A 20,746-nucleotide genomic window follows, 5' to 3' on the forward strand; every position below is an offset into this window, starting at 1 on the left:
TATAAATAACGTACACAAAAGTTTAAAACTTTATTCAAACCCTACTAATATAAAACTTGACGTAGAAGTACGAGAAATTTCAGAAGTATTTTTACGACTGCCACAGTTTACGAACGTCGAAACATCTGTAATGGTCTAATTTTCCTTGATCCATCGGATGAATGATGTACAGTAAAAGAGTTCTTATTTTGAAATTCCGTCAGTTTCGGACAATTTAATTACCGAGGTTCGAAGTCGGCTAAGACTCTACAAACTTACTCTAACTTTTGCCTTGATTGATCCTCAGTCAAAATGGTGGTAAAGACCATGAAAAGGAGTTAAAAGGTCGATTTGAAGTGGTAATTTTTGGCTTAAAGTAAGACCAAAAATACTTAGAAAAGTATTTTAAAACGAGTGTTCTGTAAGGGTAATGAGCTCATTACTTTGTTTAGCTTTTTAGACTAACTAACCACAGCGAAAATTTCACGATCCATCTGATTTCTTATAAGAATAAAAGGTTGTTTGTGAAGGTTCTTGCTTCGTTACCTTAAACAATTTTGAATTTCACCAGTCAGTTCAAAGTTGTCCGTAGAATTCAAATACAAAAGAGCTGTGAAGAATTTTATTGAAACAAAAAATATGGATCACTAACCTGACTCAGCTTGTCAGTGTTCTCGAATCCTGTTCCTTCAGGTGTTCCTTGGCCTGGAGAAGATTCTGAAAATGAAGCGAAAGAAGAAAGCTAAGCCGCGAGCTTGAACTAAGCAAAAATAACAAAAATCCAATATATATTGTGCAGGAGGAGACAGCGAACCTTTGGATTTTGAGTTGAGGGACGGTTTTAAAAAAAGCCTCACGGTTTGAATGCAGAAAATTTCATAGACGAGAAATCGACTGAAAAATAAAGAAAACAGGAAGCGCGAGCACTGCTGACGTCAGTTCGTCTGTGATGTGTGTGCGCATGTTTGGCGGGAAAATTCTTCACTTTTGTTCCCAAAGAAAAACGATAAATAGAAAGGACGCCGATCTTTTTGCAGACAGTGAGGCATTTTTGCCCAGGCCCCAACCTTTTTTATCGCTGGGCTTCCTGATCTTACATAAAATTCTGCATCGGCCGATCGACTGGGCCGTACATCTCTGGAAAATTCCAGACCACGAATTTTTCTTTTTTCTGATCGTCTCATATTTTGCTGACTCATGAAAACGTAAAATAGAAGACATGCGAGATCATCTGGTACATTCGGACCCCAAAATGGGCAAAATCGGGAGTGCTTCTTTTTTCCCGACGGGTCCTACAATTTCCGTGCATGGGCGGTTGGGCGGAAGTTTCTGTTTTTTTTTCCATTTAAATGGCAAACTGCGATGTTCTACATAATTTAGTAGAGAAACTTCTTATACTGACCTGTTACTTCAAGCATCTTGAATGAACCAATTTTAGACTGAATTATCTTTGAAAACAAATTTCTTTACCGTAGCCTTAAAATCGCGTTTGCGCTTTTTCTGACTAGGAAATACTGATTACGGAATTACCTTTATGACGTCAGGTGTAATTAATTGTCATAATTTCGACAATAATTGATTAATTGTCATAATTATGCTAACAAGAAGCCAGGTTACACAGTCCGTTCACAGAGACCACGCATATTTGGGTCAGCGCCAGCTCAAATATTTTGTAAGAGTAACAGGAGTCGGAAATCAGTTCTCGCTCCTGAGCTCGAAAATTACCCTACGTGCAAGAAACGGAAATATTCAAATCTGAAAGGGCGCGCGTTTCTGATCCGTTTATCTTTGTAGTAGCATGAAATCTTCTTAACCATGCTCCTATTGGTTTATCAATGCACTAAATAGGATTCAACGCGACGTCAACGTCGTTTAGCTGCCTCGGTAGAAGATTTGGTTTTCTATTATGGCAGTTCCATGCCGACGATAATCTCAACAGAGATGAGCTAGAACACGATAAGCATTAGTTTTCAGTTTTAGTTTACAGCTCAGCTACAGTGAATTTCTGTTTATTCTCTCTGCCTTAGCTACATCAATCTCGTTCCCAGAGCCTGCGTTCCTTTTGGTGAGCTGGCCTAAAACTCGCGCCGGTTCTGGGGTCGAGATTGCAGCTACATTTTTTATGGCTAGTGTTGAAATAATCTTTTTTTATTATTATTATGTGTGTCTCAAGCGCGCTTTAGCCATCCAAGAGTTTGATTTGAAAAGGAATAAAAGGAATGTTGCTAAAATTCCTTAATGGTTCAAAAAATCCACTGAAGATAATCAACGACACATCTCAGCATAGCGCCGAAAAAACTAACCGAGAAACTTGGAGCAATTCTAATTTTTTTCTCTTTCGTTCAGACAGTGATCGTGGTTCTGCCTTTGAACCGGATACCAGACGGTATTCTCTGGTGCCCCGTAAGTTTTTCTACTGTATCCAGTATACATTTTCCAAACATGCTGGAAACCAAAAAACGTTTTCTCATACTAGAAATATTTAAGCAAAATGGTCATGATCCGGCAATTTTCTATACCCGTTTGCCGACCTAAACGCCCACAAAACTAGACCCTTTGGTAGCTTATACGGAGGGTGCCTCACCCCTTCCTTAGCTGGAGTTGCAGCTTGCCGTTTCCACGTGCAAAACGCTGGGTAACAGCGAAGAAACATCGAACTCGAAGGGCAATAAATCTACCTCGTTCCCAGGGAGATAGAGGACTTGAGAACGAGGTTGGCAATTAGTGACGCAACTGTATAGTTTTGCAATATAATTTTCCATAAGTTGGCTTACACTCAGGTATTATAAGGATGGTCAAACTGAATTAAAGACTGGGCCGGATAGAGGAAATATCAATATTTTTCTTGCAATTGAAAACCGAACCTGCATGAAAGCCGCAAATCCCTGTGCTATTTTGCATTCCACTGACAATGACAAGGGCCCATGACAATGAACAATAAACCTCGCGTTTTGATTGGTGTAGCGGAGTTTGTGATCAGAGAATTGAGTACAACCTCTCTCAGAGAGAAAACCCTGCAAACGAGGTTGATTAATTAGAGAAAAGACGCAAGAATTACGTCTTCGAGTGGTGTAATCGGCACACGTGATCTGAGTCTAGAGTCTAGCCAGAGTGACTTGTCAATCCTCCCCACGAACGTTCGTGGAGGACTTCGTGGGGAGATCGTGGTGCGTGACGAGCATAAAGAAAGGACACAAAGGGCATCTGTGTACCAAAGGGCGTACAAAGGGCATCTGCACATTGTTCTTACCACGTGTTGACGTCACCTCTGTGAATAGGGATTAGTGCTTTTCGCGCGTAATTCGGAGGTTGTCACTGCGTAGGAGCCTATTCACCTCCGAGCAGCCGAAGCGTTTTGCTTCAGTTTTTTTCTGCTATCGTCCGCCAGTTTTACAGCTTGTGATGTATATGCTAAAAAAAATTGTGTACCTCTTTGGTCAGTGAAAGTGGTGGATATTTTATACTAAGGCGCGAAATTTTAACCGCAAATACGTGTGCTATTTTGAGATTCCCGCGTCAACGTCACGTGAGATTCACACGGCCATTCACACAAAAGACAGGACGAAAAGTATTACTGTGGACACATGTAAGTTTTATTTGATGGCGGTCGACCACATGGCAGTTACGATGAATCAAGACATAGAGTCAGAGGTTAGCTCCACAGAAATATCCACTGAACTTACTCGGCCACCTTTGTGGAGAAGAGCAAAAGCGGCAGTATTCAAACACTTTCTTCCCATCTGTCTGATATTCTCTTTAGTGTTTGGAATAGTCGTACCGCAACCCGGCGTGTTCTTTAGCGAATTGCCGACGCAGTATGTTTGCGTTGTGGGCCTTTTTCTTCACAGCGGACTCAAGCTTAAAACCGGAGAAGTGAAGGACGCTTTGAAATCTTTCAAGGCTCTCATATGGGGAATCGTTTGTATTTTATTTATCACCCCTATCATTGGTGGTCAACTAACCGGCTTGTTGCCCTTCCAGAAGAACGTGGCCGGGGAATCCGCCGAGGAAAATGGCGCTTATATAAACGGCAATCATTCGTCGAGTAATGTCACTCCTTCGCCCATTGGCGATCACTTGGAAGGTAGTTCGATTCTTGGACCAGTGCTCTTTCAAATAGGAATCCAGATTTACTTCATTGTTCCGTGTACGATTTCGGCCGGGGTCATACTGGTAAGCTTATCATTTTATCTATTATTGTACACGATATAAGCTTAAGCTTTAGCTTACTGTTGTACAACTGAAAATGAAGCCGTTTTATATCCCTGGATAAAGTTACGTAAAACGAGAATATTTTGGTTTCGAAAGAAGTGTACTCAACGCAAAGATCATATCAAACGGGTTTTTTTATTTCTTACAAGATAGAGGGAAAAAAAACTTTTCTCTTACTAGCAGCAAAATTTGATACTTAAAAACGGTGCGTGAGAATCCCTACTGGCGGCGAAAATGTTCTAGAAAAAATTTAATAAAACAAATTCCGATCGCTTTGAAAAGTGATCCTTCGTAAAATTCGGCGCCATGTTGTGTCTGCCATTTGGCAGTTTCCGCTGGCCAACAGTACTGTTTATCTGAGAAGCGATCTAGTTTCATACAAATCCTTGTACGGCAGGGGTATTTTGCAGAACGCCAAACGCCGGATCCGTAGAAGGCCTTTTATGCAATGGCTGCTATAACAACTTAAAGTTAATCACCTGAGTTATTAGTAACAGTAAGGGGGTCTCCTAGCCTGTTCCAGGCTCCTAGAGACACGCGCGATGGAAAGGGCGAGGGGACGAAAACGAGGGGGGCTGGGGGAGAGAAAAAGAGGGAAAGAAGAGGAGCCTGTAATCATTTTCTCAAACACCTCATGCTGCCCACTTTTTCCAAAATGTGTCAACATATCAAAATGTCAAACTTTTCATTGTCACAGGTTTCGATTACTCGCGCGAGTTCTCGAGTTTGCGCGGTTGTCCATACATCGCTTCAATGTCGCGGACACCGAAAGGTTCTCCGGGTTTGGGATTTCAACCCTCAAAATCTTGTAGATTTTGCCAAAAAAATTGGTGTGTCTTGGAACAAAAGTTCCCCGGGTGTCCTTGTTCAACGCCGTTCGAAACAAGAAACTTATTAACACGACGTTATCAAGCGACGAGACTCTAGTGTTGGCCGATGTTGTGTCTTCGCTTGGTTGTGTCTTCGCAAGCTTTTAAGAAACGAAGAGCTTTCCAGCCTTTTTTTTTTTTGGCCTCACTTGTGCAAAGACCCTGGCCAGAATTTATGGCACGGTTAATGTTAAAATGGGGTTAACAGACCTGCACGACTCCCACTGTGTGTCTGTTGTTTTGATAAAAGCCTTTTCAGTTTTGCTTTTACAAGCATGTCTTTAAGCGATTTTCCTTTTGTATAAGAAATTCTTCCCTTTTGATCATTTGTTAAAGTTTATCAGCTCGGATTAACTGCAAGATTTCAGGTAGCGCTAAATAAATTTTATCTGTGAAGACACAGGATCCGTGGATTAATATTGCTTTATGCTATTGTATATCGCTGCGGGAAGATTTAAATTGCCGCAGGATGTTTGTTTATCACGGATATGGGTGTAACAGATCCTCGTCTTTCAAAGCTTATCATTGTTGTCTCTCGCTTTCGAGAGCTATTTGCTTCTTCCAGAGTACTTTAACTTGCGGAAAATCTCGAAGATAATTCTCTAAAACTGCATTAAACCAGGAGCCCATGATTAAACTTATCAAAACCACGCGCGTGTGACCCACTCGCCATTTTGACTCTTTCAGATTCTTTTGCGATATCTTTCGTGTGATGTGTGAACTGTTAAAACTGACCAATCAGAAGGTATACCGGGAGCTGGTATACCGGCATGAGGTGTTTAAGAAAATGATTACAGGCTCCTCTTCTTTCCCTCTTTTTCTCTCCCCTATTCCCACCTTGTTTTCGTCCCCTTGCACTCTCCTTCGCGCCTCTCTCTAGGAGTCTGGAACAGGCTAGGGGTCTCCTCAATAAGCCTAGAAAGGCTTCTGAGACTTCCTGCTCCATATTGTCACTACAGTGACGAACGAAATATTGTAATAGTTGATGATCTTGGGCAAATAAATACAAAAAATAAATAAGTAAATAAAAAACCATCTGTATAACCAGTGATTATAAAACCGTAAACAGTATAGAAAAGTGCTTTAACCTAAAGTAACTTCGTTCATTGCTTAACGAAAACTGTTATAGGTGGCGTTCTGCAAAATACCCCTGCTGATCGTTGGTAATCTTGTAAACTACCGGTAGTTGGGGTTCAGTTTGATGTAAGCGTGCGCTTGCTTGCCCCAAGAGGTAGACTGGACTCTCTCATGCATCTCTCTCATCTGGTCCCAATCCTCCTCGTCCCAATTTTTTGCTGCGTGTTACAATACACAAACTTTGAAGGAAAAACAAACTGCAAGCAGTCTAGAAGTATAGATATTTTACTGGACGAACAATACTTTAAAAAAAAGACCAGGTCTCAGATTCTCTATAAATCCATTTATTAAGGGGGCAATTCACCTAAACACCATTTCTCCGCCACTTGACATGGCTTTAATGGAGATATCTCATTTACGTTTCAAGCAATCCAAAAACCCCATCATCATCCCGTGAATCTGTGTTGTGGGGTATTTTGTGAATTTTTGGGTGATTTTTGGGTATATTTGGGAGGAGTAGTTTTTTTAGAAGGATTGGTTAAATTAAGAGAAATAAGAAATATTGAAGATTTAGTGATGTTTTAAAATTAGAATTTGTAGTTAACAATTAATCAACAGACACCAAGTTAGTCCACTAACAACCTGGGGTGCTCTTGCATGGGTATCAGCAGCTTACTGTCTGTTGGTGTTCCAAAAATCATTTTCTTTCTTCTATCCCTTCTTAAAACCTCTTTAAATTTCATTCAAATTTACCAGTAGGTAAATTGTCCCCTTAAACTGGGTTATCCCTTGTTATTTTGAATATATAAATACCAGGAGTTAGGTTTTACTATTGAAATTGTTTTTATTTTTTACAGGGCTCGAGACTAATTTTTTTTCTCACTAGCCCAGTGGCTAGTGACAACCTTGATTTCACTAGCCAAAACCAATTTTCTACTAGCCAGAACTTTCAAACATGGGGGGAATTGTGGAAGGGTAGACATTTTAACTTTTAAATTATACAATGTTGATAGGGAAAAAATGTCGCAAACTTGTAGACATGACTTCGTCAGGTTTTTTATTGTCATCCCGTTAAGCCAGAGAAAATGATGTCTAATGTGTTAAGTCGAGAATATACTGTACATCCTGAGTAAGAAGGCATCTCAGGTTGCCCGAAATAAGCTTCGATGAGTCAGAATCGGAGAATCATTTAAAATCTTGAACCGTATTTAGAAACTAAAGACGGCCATTTCTCAATCGGCAGGCATTCAAACATGTTCATTTGGGCGCGTATTCCCAACAAACATAATTTTACATAAAAGCAATGTGACGGACTGTATACAAATAGATATGTTTAAAAAAGATGAAAGAAATATCACCTAGTTTTTATTTATTTTTTTATATTTAGTTCTGTTCAAGACAAATTGTCAAATTCGTTTGATTTACATTTCACTGGTTTTGTTAGCTTGTCGGGCGTGTTGTTTATTTATAATAGCAAACATTCCTTCCAAAAATGTCGATTCACACCTCCTTGTTAACTAAAGGTAATTTAACTTTACTTTAATTATAATTAGCAAACATAGGAATTAAATGGATTTCATAATCATAACTCCTCAACTTCCACAATAACAAATCCTTTTTCTGAAAGCATTCGCGTATGTGACCAGTCAACCTCGTTGTTCATGTAAATTGCAACCCGATCGCTGATCAACACTGTGGTGACGTTATGCATGTTTTCACACGCAACTAATTATTGGCAGAAACAGTTTTCTATCGCTTGTCGCTCGTTACGGAAAAGGCCTGAAAAAAGTTACCGTTCATTCGCTTTTTGGTATTTCAGTATTTCCACATTCTTTCATATTTGTCAACAGAGTACTTGTTAGCTCTGTTTTCTCAGAGTCTATTTCAATTTGCGGTTTCTTTTCACTATAAAAATGCCTGAAATTTTCACTAGCCATTTTGGCTAGTGAAAGCTCAAAACCCACTAGCCAAAACTGCATTTCAACTGGCCTGTGGCTAGTTGGCTACTGTTAGTCTCGAGCCCTGTTTTATATTTTCAAAGAAACTGTAAGTAGTTCAATTCTAGGCTGTGATAGTTTACAGTTCTGAATTTAACCTTTTAAGCTCTAACAATGATCAGCATCAAATTTGTTGCCGAATATCAATGCTTAATCAAGGATATGATCACCCAAGGTTAATTTTCTTGACATTTTAAGGACAATTTAATTAAAAGGGATTTGCTGAAGCAAAGACACGCAAAAATTACAGAGAGATTTAAGGCTTGACGTTTTGGAGTCATCTTGACTCCATTATCAAGAGAAAAAATCAGTTTGTGAACGCGGATATTTAAATAGGCTAGAGCTGAAATTTAAATATATTAATAGATGGTAAACAAATACTTAAGCACGAATTGAATCAGTTTGCACGTTCAGTTCTGGTTTGAGTTTGCGTATGAATAGCATCTCATGAATGAGGCAATCAAATTTGTTGGTGCATTTCGCATGTACATGAAACCGTTCTAAGGACAGTGCATACTAATACAGAAGTATTTTTGCGTGGTTTATGACTATGCAGGAAATTTGGAATCCAAAAAGAAAATTGGGGGTAACCAACCATTTTTCAAAGATAATTTATAAACTAAGCAACAAATTATACCACACTTCAAAAAAGCAGTGAAATACAAAGTAATGTATGACATTTTTTTTTTTTTTTTTGGCATTTGAAGCTTCATTATCTCTGAAAAAATGCATGGTTACTTCCAATATTTTCTTTTTGGATACCAAGGACACTTGCTAAGTTCTGCTTTCTCCGTATAGTTTTAAACCACGCAAGAATATCCCTGCATTAGTAGACACCACCCATAAAAAACCCAGGTATCTTGAGATGCACAGAATGTATGCGCGGTAACAAAAGTAGACACCGTCCTTAATGACTTCTCCCCAGTACTTTCATAAGTGGCCAATGTGCGAGCCAGCGAGCCAAACGTGCGAGGCATGCAAGCCATGCGAGCCAAACATGCAAGGCTTGCGAGGCACGAACAACGCCCAACATAAATGCTAACCATTAAGCTAACCGGGGAGCTACTTAAGCTAACCTGAGTACTATTTAGGCTAACCTTAGGAGTGTTTTTTAGGCTAACCCGCTTGCCTCGCACGTCTGCCTCGCATGGCTCGCTGGCTCGCAGATTGTCAAGACCCGAAAACTATTGGAGCAAAACAGAAGAATTTTGAACCTTAATAAATAAGAATCTGATCCTTTTCTCAACAGACAGGTCAGGCAGGGGGAGCAGTGGCATTGTCCGTTATGCTTACAGTGTTTTGTAACTTGTCTGCAGTATTTACAGTGCCGCCTCTTGTGGCTTGGATTGTCGATTTTAAGAATGTCAGGCTGGATCCTGTTCAACTTTTAGTCAAGCTGGTATTGACCGTGTTGCTTCCATTACTGGTAAGTACATGATCATAATGGCTTTTTTAAATGTGACTTCAAAAACTCATTAATAATTCATAAGCCCATTGACCTATCAAATGGTCGATAAAACATCATGTGCAGTGGTTTTATATCTGATAAAACCTCCTCCTATTAGTATTCGGTGTTGAATGTCTTTCTCATATGCTAATTTCCAATGTTCACAAAAGCATCATTGTTGTGAACTCTCTTGACACGCTTTTCCAGGAATGTTTTTGAAGCCGTTCAAAAAACTCGCAGCACGTGTTTTATCGGGTCTAAAAGCACTCGGCTGCGCCTTGTGGTTTTTAATCCCGATAAAACTGCCGCTCGTGTCTTAAACATTACATAAAGTAGCAATTTAAATGTATATAAGTTTATTACTCTTGATCCTGCAAACATTAATTTTGTTAGCAATCTTAGGGTGCTTTGCATTTGTCAGAACTACAATGTAGCTGGCCAGACTGTTCGGTTTGTAAATAGAATTGTACTAATTTAAATAAGTTATTTAAAGGATAAGTTTTATCCTAGTCCTTCAAATTATTTTCTTCAAAATGGCACGTACCGGTTTTGGAAAGATCATTTTCCAAGATTTTGCAGCACCATCCCCTCAAAATGACACATTCGATTTACAGACTGGCCAGTCTCGCCAGCCAGCAAATTAATGGAAGCACTCTTAGTCTTTCGTCATATCGCCCAGTGCGTGAAACTTCGCAGATATCATGCTAACTCTAATCTGTTATTATAGAATGGTCTTATTTGGCCTAATCTAGCACTCAGGTTTAGGTTACCTAAAGATTTTCCTACTTGGGATAATATTCAAGCACCTGACAGTATTTTAATGCCACTTTTTGAAATGGTGGTGGGCAGGGGGGGGCGGGGGGGAGGTTACACTACTTTGATATTTAAAGTATAAAATATTTATTGTTAATCATAAATTCATCAAAGGTTTGGCATTGCAAGCAGCCTAAATGATGTAAGCTGAAAACATGTCAAAAGATTATCAGATACATTGGTGGGTGGGCTTGGGTGAAAATGTTTCAATTTCTTGACAAAATTAGTAAACTTTAATTTGTTTATTTCATTTATTACACAATTCAATAAATATAACTTGGGGTAAAAATTTTTTGCAAGAAAACAAGGGGTACCAGACTAGGGTGCCGTGAGCGGGCTTCATATAAAAATAAATCAGTGATTCAACTTTCAGTTGTTCAACAAGGGTGACACTTATGGTCTGTTATGACTGACAAACCTGTGACCCTCAGATTCCAGATTGAATTGGGATTTGGAAATGTTGGCTTTTTGATCATGAGGAGAGGGGAAACCTGGAGAACCCAGAAAAAAACTTCCCAGAGCAAGAATGAGAACCAACAACAAATGTAACCCACGTATGATGCCGAGTCTGGGAATCAAATGTGAGCCACATTTGTGGGAAGCGAGTGTTCTCACCAGTATGCCATACCTGCTCCCCTGATCACTGGGTCCTTTGGGAAGCTCCTCAGAAACTCATTTTCTTTGACAAGAAACTAGTGATTGGCTCCTCCCCTTAACCCCTTCAGCACCAATATCAACCTGTATATTCTCCTTACTGTCCTCCATATATTTCTTATGCTACTAGTTGGGAGATTTTGTCTAAAAATCAAGGCATTTCATCTTTGGTGATTACTTTCTTTATTCTCCTGACTTAAATGTTTAATCAAACAGCAGCATTATAAGGAGAAATTAGATATTAATCACCACTGGGGCTAAAAGGGTTAATCCAACACTGCGATATATTTTCAGGGTTGCCACGGTTAGGGAAAAACACATTTTCTTCAAGGTCAGAAAAAGTGTATCAAGTCAGGAAAATACTAAATTCTACCTTAAACTCAGTGAAAAGTCGGGGGATTTTATTTTTGGCTAGCCACCAGGTTTGGGAAAAGTTTCCTTGTTGGCAAAGGTAATGTTGTTTCAAAAGTCATTTACGAAGGAGCTGATTTCTGTGGCTTCATCACTGGCTTATTTGCCAAAGAATTTGTCTCCTGTGTCCTTGAAAACTGGTTTGTGGTCTTTGAAAAAGTCAGGGAAAGGTCAGAATTTTTATTATCCTGATACGTGGCAACCCTGACATTATATACAACTTCAAAAACTCATTAATGATTCATAAGCTCATTGACCTATCAAATGGTCGATAAAACATCACGTGCAGTGGTTTTAAAACCCGATAAAACCTCCTCCTTATTAGAATGCGGAATATTTTTCTCGTATGCTAATTTCCAACGTTCACAAAAATATCATTGCTATGAACTCTCTTGACACATGCTTTTACAGGAATGTTTTTGAAGCTGTTCAAAAAACTCACAGCACGTGTTTTATCGGGTCTAAAACCACTCGGCTGCGCCTCGTGGTTTAAAATCCCGATAAAACACTGCCACTCATGTTTTAAACATTACTTATTCCTGATATTTTTAATTGACAGATTCTAAGGATCTGAAAAATGGTATATAATGTTTTATTTTATGTAGGTTGGCAAAGGGATAAGGTATATACCACGTATGAAGCCTTGCATCATGAGATTTTCTGACACGCTCAAGGTAATTTCAATCATACTGCTATCAATAATTCCCTGGTTGAAAGTCAGCCAGGCAAGTGCACAAGGAGGCTTCAGTGGCATCTCAGTTGCGAGCATTTTTGCTGTCCTTGGGTGGGGCATGGCAATGCATCTCCTGTTTATCATCGTTATATTCCCTCCATGCCTTCTGCTCAAACTGAACAGACCTGCTCTGAAGTCAGTTGTGATAATGGCAAGTCAGAAATCCCTGGCAGTCGCTGTGACAGTTTCAGGATATCTTCCTTTTACACAAGCTGAGCAAGGTCTTATAAGCTTGCCTCTGGTTCTCATTCACCTTGGGATTCTGGTGACTGACTCTATCTGGGCGTCATGGTGGTTTGCATGGGATGCCAAGAAGGCGAAATCCGCAAAAGAAAGCAAGGAAAATGGACATGCATTGATGCTTGCTGATGAAGCTGATGAGAATGAAGTTGATAAACTCATGGCACACTCTGGTACAACTGTTCACGAATCGTCTCTTTGAATCACTGTAAACCCTATTTACAAGCCTCTGTAACGACCTGTATTCAAGAAAATTCAAATATTACCTTAATGGGAGGATGGAAAGAGGGTTTTATTGACTGGCAGGCTGGACCCCAGTTATTGTTTAAGAAGCAATAATTCAGTTACTGTGTACAGAGCAGGTTTCACTTATGTAAAAGTTATTATTACTCTGGACAGTCACAGCAGACATAAACACCATAATGAATCAGTCGGCATTCAAAAAATTATATTTACATGTAAACCATTTAACCATTCTACTTTAATATCACTTTACAAGGATTCCGACCTTTCAGCTAATGAAGTCAATTACGACGGTGCCTACTATTGTTTCGGTGCATCCATTCTGCGCATCTTGAAATACTTGGGTTTCCTATGGGTGGTGCCTACTAACACAGAAATATTTTTGCGCAGTTTAAAACTATGCAGAGAAAGCACAACTTAGCAAGTGCTCTTGATATCCAAAAAGAAAATTAGGGGTAACCATGCATTTTTCAGAGACAATAAAGCTTCAAAATGGAAAAAAAGCGCCATACATTGCTTGTATGTTACATTTGTTTAATTACTGTTGCTTAATTATCTCTGAAAAATGCGTGGTTGCCCCCAACTTTCTTTTTGGATTCCAATAACCCTTGCTAAAATCTACTTTTCCCCCATAGTCATAAACTGCGCAAAAATACTTCTGTATAAGTAGATATCGTCCTTAATTTCTAACTTGGACAAAGGACAATGGAATGTCTTGCAATCCTAGCAAAAGCAAAGAGTTTGTAAGATTATACACCGTATTCACAAATGGCGGACACGCGCGGAAAAGACTGGCACTACGCATCAAAACGAGGCGTTTTAGGATAAACAACCAAAATTTCCAGCGAATGCAAGCTTCTAGAGGGTCGATAAGTGCTGAGTTTCTAAAAATTCAGTTTTTCTGATCACTTAGTCCGAACGAGTTCAAGTTCTAGTGTTTATTATTTATTGGTTGGCTTCTTGTAGCAATCTCAAATGCAAACTAGACACTCATGGGAAAAAAACTGAGTTAGATCGTTTGTTTCAAACCTTCGAGTGTAATGTCTACAGAAGATATGAAAAGTTGTTAGAAAGATCTTCACTCTAGCAGGAGCCACAAAGGTTTATTCAATGTATTTTTTGGAAAGAGAATTAAAACAGGTTTCGAAGGAAAGAAAATGAATCTACAAACGGACGCAGTTCCAAAGAGGGTTGCGTGCATGTGATTACTACTCGGAAGTTCCGATCACAAAAGCTACAGAAACCGACTCCTACTATTGTGAACAGTTCTAATGCCTAAAAAGCGAAAACAAAAGGAGGTGGAGGGAAGCTACTGAAAGAAAAGTTTAACTAAGGGAGCAATATGTGAGCCAAGACTGAAATATTTCGGTACAATATATTTAGGCGCTTTTCCCCCGAATAAAAAAGGATATCGTGCATCGCAAGATTGGCCAAGATTCATGCAAGTCATTGAAAATGTGGCAGTTACCAAAGTCAAGAGGAACTACTGGAAGTAAGGTATCAATTTTAAGAAAACGATCCTGCAAGGAAATTCAGGAATGTCACTCTCAAATGCGTTATATTGTAACTGCATTACAAAGAATGGCAAGTTTAGGAACCCAGTGTAAAGCGAAATACGATAATCTAATTCTGACAAATTACCTAATTAAGTAGGCAAATCTTTAATGATTTCAACCGAAATGCCGGTTAAAAAGCCACAATGCTGTGTTCTCTAGTCCCTGGCCTGTTTCACGGAATACAGTTTTCTCATTCAGGCAAGAAATGTTTCTTCTGAGCTTGTTCCATTATTAAACAGTTGGATTTTGATGACTTGATTGATTTAACAAATTATGAATTTTGAGGGGACTGCATTCTCTGCTTGTTGTTTACAGTACGGCTACAATATAAATGAATCGAAACAGACAAGTCTTGTTTCACCTGTTGCTTCTTTTTAAATTATTCGTCCAGCCCTTTCTCTCCACATCCTTCACGTCTTTTCGTTATCGTCTTCGTCTTTTTTTTCTTGGTATTATAGCGGTTTAGACAAATGGTTCAGTGTAGTCTCTATTGCGCTCGGAACGTCCGATACGAAGTTGATCACGCCACAACTCTCGTTAGAAATGCATCCTTTTGTATGTTCATTTTGTTTCAGTTTCAAGGCCTATCTTACCTTCGGATTCCGAAAGACATACCAAACAAACTTCTGTAGTATCTCTATTCCATCTGCGCTCGAAAGTTGAATCCTTCGGAAACAAAAACTCTAACCGATTTGTTTCCGTGATCGTCTATTTTGCATTTGGGATTGCTACAAGAAACGAACCAAGAAACATTAGACCTCTCTCGTTCGGAATAAAACCAGCGATCTGAAAAACTTGCTGTTTAAGAGCTTATCGGCTAAATATTCTCTCTGTGAGCTTGTACTCGCAGGCAAATTATTTTTTGTTTATCCTAAAACGCCTCGTTTTGATGCCTAGTGCCAGTTTTTTCCCGCGCATCCGCCATTTGTGAATACGGTGTATACCTAAGAAAGGCACTGTTGTAGACTCCTTAAGTATTATTTCAGGAATACTTGGGTAATGAATTATTAAAGCTACGGGTTACCTTTCAAGGAAATCACAGGATAACGTCACATGTTAGAAATAAGTTGAGTAAGGCTAGCAAATGTTTATATATAGTTCACTGTCTAAGGGAAGAAGGTTATAATCAACGAGAACTAGACCATCACTTTGCAAGTCTGGTTTCAGTTGCCTAATAACTTTGTCTCGTGGTTTAGCTGTTTACTGAGTTGTTATGTTTATGCTGAATTATTAACAAATTATACAAGCTATTTCAGATAGATGCTTTAAGAGCAAATTTATATCTCAGGCTTTAAGACATACGTGAAGTTCTTGGAAAACAGGATACGAATATTTTCAAAAAAGTCTATACTTTTAGCATGCATCCTACCGCTACACAAAACGACTGCTTATAATCTAAGATCAAATTCTGCAATTAGATCTTGAATCCGCACAACTCATTTTAAAAGTGGGTTTATGAACAGGTTGACTTTTAATAGGTAATTTATTATAGTTATCATTATTTTATTATATTACAGCATACTCTGTTTTTTTTTATAAGAACCTTTTTTATAAGAACGTTGAGGCTGAGAATAACCAAAATTTTAAGAGCGTATTAAGAACATACCTCAGGCTGAGAGTCGATTAAGAACGTTTTTATTTTTCTAATATGTATATAAAATCAAGGTAACAAATGTAAATTAACCAAAATACAGGAATGTTTTGTATAACATTAACAATGGTGACATACATCTTGGTTTGTCATAATCAGCAGTTCTTGATACCTTATCTCAGCAGGCAATGCACTTTGACAGGTTTCCTGGTCACGTCCACATTGAGTTACTGAAATACACGTAGTGTATACCATGTAATTTTTAAAGAACATCTTAAGAACGTTTTCAGCCTCAAATCGCAAAAAATATAAACGTTCAGCCTCAGCTCCAAAATTAGACGTTCTTATAAAAAAAAAAACAGAGTGTAAGTGATCCATTTGCATGTAACTTTCAATTTCAATTTTTATCTATAATATATTTATTGCTTTAATTAATATATAATAACTAATTTAAATGAAAACATTTGATCGATAATTGAATAATTTCTATAGGTATCTATATTTCAAGTATTTTTTTGCTTTTCTATAGGCATCACTAATATAATTGCCAGTATCACTATAGATATTAACAATGTATTAGGCGATGGAAGCCATTAAAATGAAAAAATGCAGGAACAAATTTGATTTTTTAATCAACGAAATGCTGTACATCAAACAATTAAGACCACGCTTGAATGTACAAACAGATTCGATCCGCGCCAAACTATTTATTTAAATTACTCCATCTAAGATCTTACTCCGTTGGACTCGCTTATATTATTCATTCCTTGAGAATGGCGTCATGACGTCGCCGAAACGTCGGAACATTATTTCGCTAGTTTATACTTGCCTGTGTATTTCTAAAGCATTATTAATTGGAAGCAATAAAGTTAAGTATATTAATTCATTACTTGCAGCATAGAAAGAAGTTATCCTGTGTAATTACTCATTTTCATTCGTACTGAAGATCACGATCAAAATACCGTGTTTGTAACACTACCATTGTTGACCCTACCTAGACTGGGGAGGGGGGGAGGGTGTGGATTCTGTTAACAGCGTCTTTGGTGAACGTGAATAACATTTTTAATATGAAATAAATGTGATGGTATATATATTTTTTTTCAGCCTGGTGAATGAATGAGAATGATGTATTATTTTAGAAAGTGACACAGGCATACTCGGTAGAAAAATCCGAGTGCTCTCTATCAGGAGTCGAACCTAAGACCTTCCGATTACTAGTTCGGATGCTCTACCACTGAGCTACAGAGCATCCGAACTAGTAATCGGAAGGTCTTAGGTTCGACTCCTGATAGGAGCACTCGGATTTTTTTCCGAGTATGCCTGTGTCACTTTCTAGAAAAATACATCATTCTCAACATTTTTAATGTCCGCTTGATATTTAAAATACTATTTTACAAGGCTAAAAAGTTAAAAAAAGATTAAGAACCAAAAGTTTTCGACTAATTAATCATCTTCAGGGTAAAAAGACCTTCCGCTACAGGCATATTATATATGCATCAGATGATTCCCGATGGGAACAGCTTCGCTACGTAAGAATGGACTGGCTTATTCAGACTGGGGCTCCATTGTTGGATCATTAAGCCTTTAGTAATTCTGCGCTTGTGCAAATATTGGGCCGTGCAAAGTATTCGCCGACTAAAAGAATGGGTCGGATTCTCGCTTAGGTGACGGGCAGGTTCAGAGTCATTAGAGTGGTTCGAGTGTTCATTGATTCGTACCTCCACATTTCGCCTGGTTTCCCCGCGCCAAATTAGTATGTCAATTTCTGACTACGACGAAGGATACGAAAACAAACAATTGAAGAAAAGGAACACGACCGAAGCCTCAACGCGGTCTGCCACAGGAATTCCGCGTAAATTAGTACCTGTAGAATTTACAATTTAAACTTGATACGTGAAGATCAAACTAGACCAGAACGAATTTAAAATTGAGAGGATACCTTGCAGATTTAGCTTGAAACTAATAGGAAAGTAAATAAACCAAAGTAAACTACAGAGCCCAGTTGTTGAAAGCCCCATTAAACCAATCCTGGCCTGGGCCAAATTGTTCAAAGCTCGATTAAGCTAATTCTGGGTTAACGTGAACTTTCATTCGATTTGAATGACTAGTCATTAAAGATATTTCGAAAAGGTTTCATGTCCTTCAGTTTTGACCTGGCCTTTTCTTTGCCTTAAGCTTAAAATTAGCTTTCTAAGACATTTTTAACGAGCGAAATGAGAACCTTGGTTAACTTTTAATCGGGGATTAGCGTTAATCGGCTTTCGAACAACCGCGCCCTGGGTTAACGTAAACCTTGATTCGAATTTAATTGCTGCTCAACAAATTAAAGATTGTTCAGAAATATTTTTCTCCTTCAGTTTTTGCTTACACTTTTCTTTACCATTAGCAACACATTTTTAACGAACTCGAACATCCGAGCTCAGAATGTGTGTATTTAGTAACTGTAACACTACCTTTTCAGTAGAAGAAGATATCTTTATTTCAACGTGGTAACCCAATCAGTAGCAAAGCTATTCTATTAATAAGCTAGATCTCAAGGCTCTCTCTACGAGACGTTTTTTCCATCGTTGTACTCCAATTCACAAATGTCTAATTGGATCAACTGATTTTGACTTTAATTTTATTAGAAATCATGCTGTTCAGTCCCATAACACAAGACGCTCCAACGATCTTCGTTTGCCTCTTCCTCGAACTAACTGGGGTAAACTGAAAACTTTTATTTTCGAAGTTGCTAGACTGCAAGCACTCCCTTTCTGGTCAGTCGAGAGGGTTCGTGCACAGCGCAGCGCGACTGGAGCGAGGAGAAATAAACGAGAAGAGACTTTTCCTGCCTCTTCCCAAGCCTCCCTCCGCGCGTTTGCTCCAGTTTTTTCGCGCTCGGCGACCGCGCTCGGCTATTTCGCGTGACCCCTCGACTATCCAGAAAGGGACTGCTTGTAGTCTACAAGGCTGCCAAAGACTGGAACAGCCTTCCGATAGATCTGAAGAAGGCCGATGTTTTATGTGTTTTTAAAGCGAAACTGAAAAAGACTTTGAAAATTTTAAACCTTGTTTTTTACTTTTTACTTGATAATTTGATGATAATTTGACTCTTTTAAGCAATTTATGGATGCTACATCATCGTAGTATTGATTCGTTCGCTAAAAGTTTTTTAAAAGTTTTAAAATCAGATGACGCTCTAACAACATTAGGTACCATGAACTCTCCAATTTGCACCGTTTAAAATGTCGAGTACTTCTAAGAAGTTATTCTTTCGATTTACCGCTTCAAAAAGGTTGTTTTCTTTCTGAAAACGGCATATTACAGTCTTGAAACGTGAAAACAACATGGCCGCCAATTTGAGATCAGGTAGAGGTAGGAGCCCATACACGAGCTCAACATCGTAATGGGGGTGCTCTCTCCTGCACTCACTTCGTTCAGCGGATACAAATAACGCCCCATCGAACCTCTGCGGAGGAGAGAGATGGGGGTGGGAGTCGGGAAGGGGCGCTTATTGTTTGCTCCTAGCGTGATGCTATGTAGGGAAACATCGTAAATGCCAATTTTTTCCAATCCTTTTGCCCTTGATTGAAGCTTAATTTTTATTTTGCCAATTGGATATTTGTCACGAGAAAATAATTATTGGAATGTTTCTCGTGCTCTCTGAGTTTTTGATGAATTACAAGGTCAGCGAGGCAAGAGGTATCTAGAAGGAATGCATTGTCATCAAGAGTTTCTTTTGATCTCGTATATTATGATTCAAATTAATTTTTTTTTTCATAGCTGTTGTTAATAAAGAAATTTGCGTTCTCTTTCTCTTCGTAGCAGAGTTTTCGGCAACAGACACGACTCACAAGAGCCTCGAGCACGGGCACTGATGCGTACATTTTCAGGTTCAGTGAAAATTCACAGAAATTTCATTCAAAGATAGAGAATACACTGAAAGAGAATATTTATATACATATTATAATTCAGAAAGGTTTCCCATTACTGTGAAAATAATAAGATCAGAGTTTGTGATTGATGGCTTTTCATGATAACTGACCATGCGTAAACTAGAGTACAATGTACTGGTAGGGGCTTTATTTTTAGCGAAGGCAGTACACAATACTGCCTAATACTTACAAACTTAATTTATAGCCCGCTGTCACTGAACAAAGACGTTCCCATTTCCACGAACACTGAAATCGTTCAGAACAACGCCAATGGTCTGTCCGTCAAAGCCGTTCGCCGTTCGTCCTTTGCCGTGTAAAAAATCAGAATTTTCAGTTGGAAATTTAGTCGAAGGTATTGCTGAAATAAATATTTCTGAAATAAAGGCCGAAAGAAAGGTTTAATACCCCCGCCACTCCACCCCAACAACCAGTCATTATTTTAAAGGAAGTGTGCATGTTCACTTCTCAGTGGGGTTAAAACTGATAACAAAAACCTCAATGACAACGTAAGCTGAAAAGCTGAAGTATACGTGGTCGCCATTTTTAAATGGGCTCCTGGTTCTACTCTATTGCGCTTGCATCCTACTGGGAGGTGATGAAGTTGCTTCATTCGCCTTGTTCGGCCATTGAAAGTTAGGAAAAGTTGGATCATAGACAATACACCATACAAAGTCTTATAATGCGTTTTAATTCTCAGACTGGAGCGAGGAGAACTAAACGAGAAGCGGACTTTTCCTGCCTCTCCCCAAGCCCCCCTCTGCTCATTTGCTCCAGTTTTTACGTGCGAGGCTTTTTCGCGCGACCTCTCGACTATCCAGAAAGGGACTGCTTGTAGTCTACAAGGCTGCCAAAGATCCGATAGATCTGAAGAAGGCCGATGTTTTATGTGTTTTTAAAGCGAAACTGAAAAAGACTTTGAACATTTTAAACCTTGTTTTTTACTTTTTACTTGATAATTTGATGATAATTTGACTCTTTTAATATTAGGAACAAATTTGCTTTTTGTTTAT

General features: G+C 38.7%; 2 protein-coding genes across 5 annotated transcripts in view; one reads left to right on the forward strand and one right to left on the reverse strand.

The window, feature by feature from the left end:
• LOC146459003 (uncharacterized) overlaps positions 1-1,513 on the reverse strand; it is a 13,171-nt gene extending 11,658 nt beyond the window's left edge. For 3 of the 4 annotated variants that reach the window (XM_085089983.1, XM_085089981.1, XM_085089980.1), the window contains exons 1-2: positions 1,382-1,513; positions 632-696 (exon numbers count right to left, since the gene is read on the reverse strand). In XM_085089983.1, the coding sequence (XP_084946109.1) occupies positions 632-696; positions 1,382-1,397 (81 nt within the window). In that variant the 5' untranslated portion in view covers positions 1,398-1,513. The remainder of the gene's footprint in view (positions 1-631; positions 697-1,381) is intronic. The other variant, XM_085089982.1, reaches the window with a different exon arrangement.
• Positions 1,514-3,417: 1,904 nt separating this feature from the next.
• LOC146459004 (uncharacterized) lies at positions 3,418-15,177 on the forward strand. Its single transcript, XM_085089979.1, has 3 exons — positions 3,418-4,152; positions 9,384-9,560; positions 12,065-15,177. Exons 1-3 carry the CDS (start codon positions 3,580-3,582, stop codon positions 12,632-12,634), a joined length of 1,320 nt encoding a protein of 439 aa, XP_084946105.1. The 5' UTR covers positions 3,418-3,579; the 3' UTR covers positions 12,635-15,177.
• The last annotated feature ends 5,569 nt before the right edge of the window (positions 15,178-20,746 follow it).

Source organism: Pavona decussata, unplaced genomic scaffold (genome assembly GCF_977016875.1).
Source record: "Pavona decussata unplaced genomic scaffold, jaPavDecu1.1 SCAFFOLD_223, whole genome shotgun sequence".
NCBI classification, from domain to species: Eukaryota; Metazoa; Cnidaria; class Anthozoa; order Scleractinia; family Agariciidae; genus Pavona; species Pavona decussata.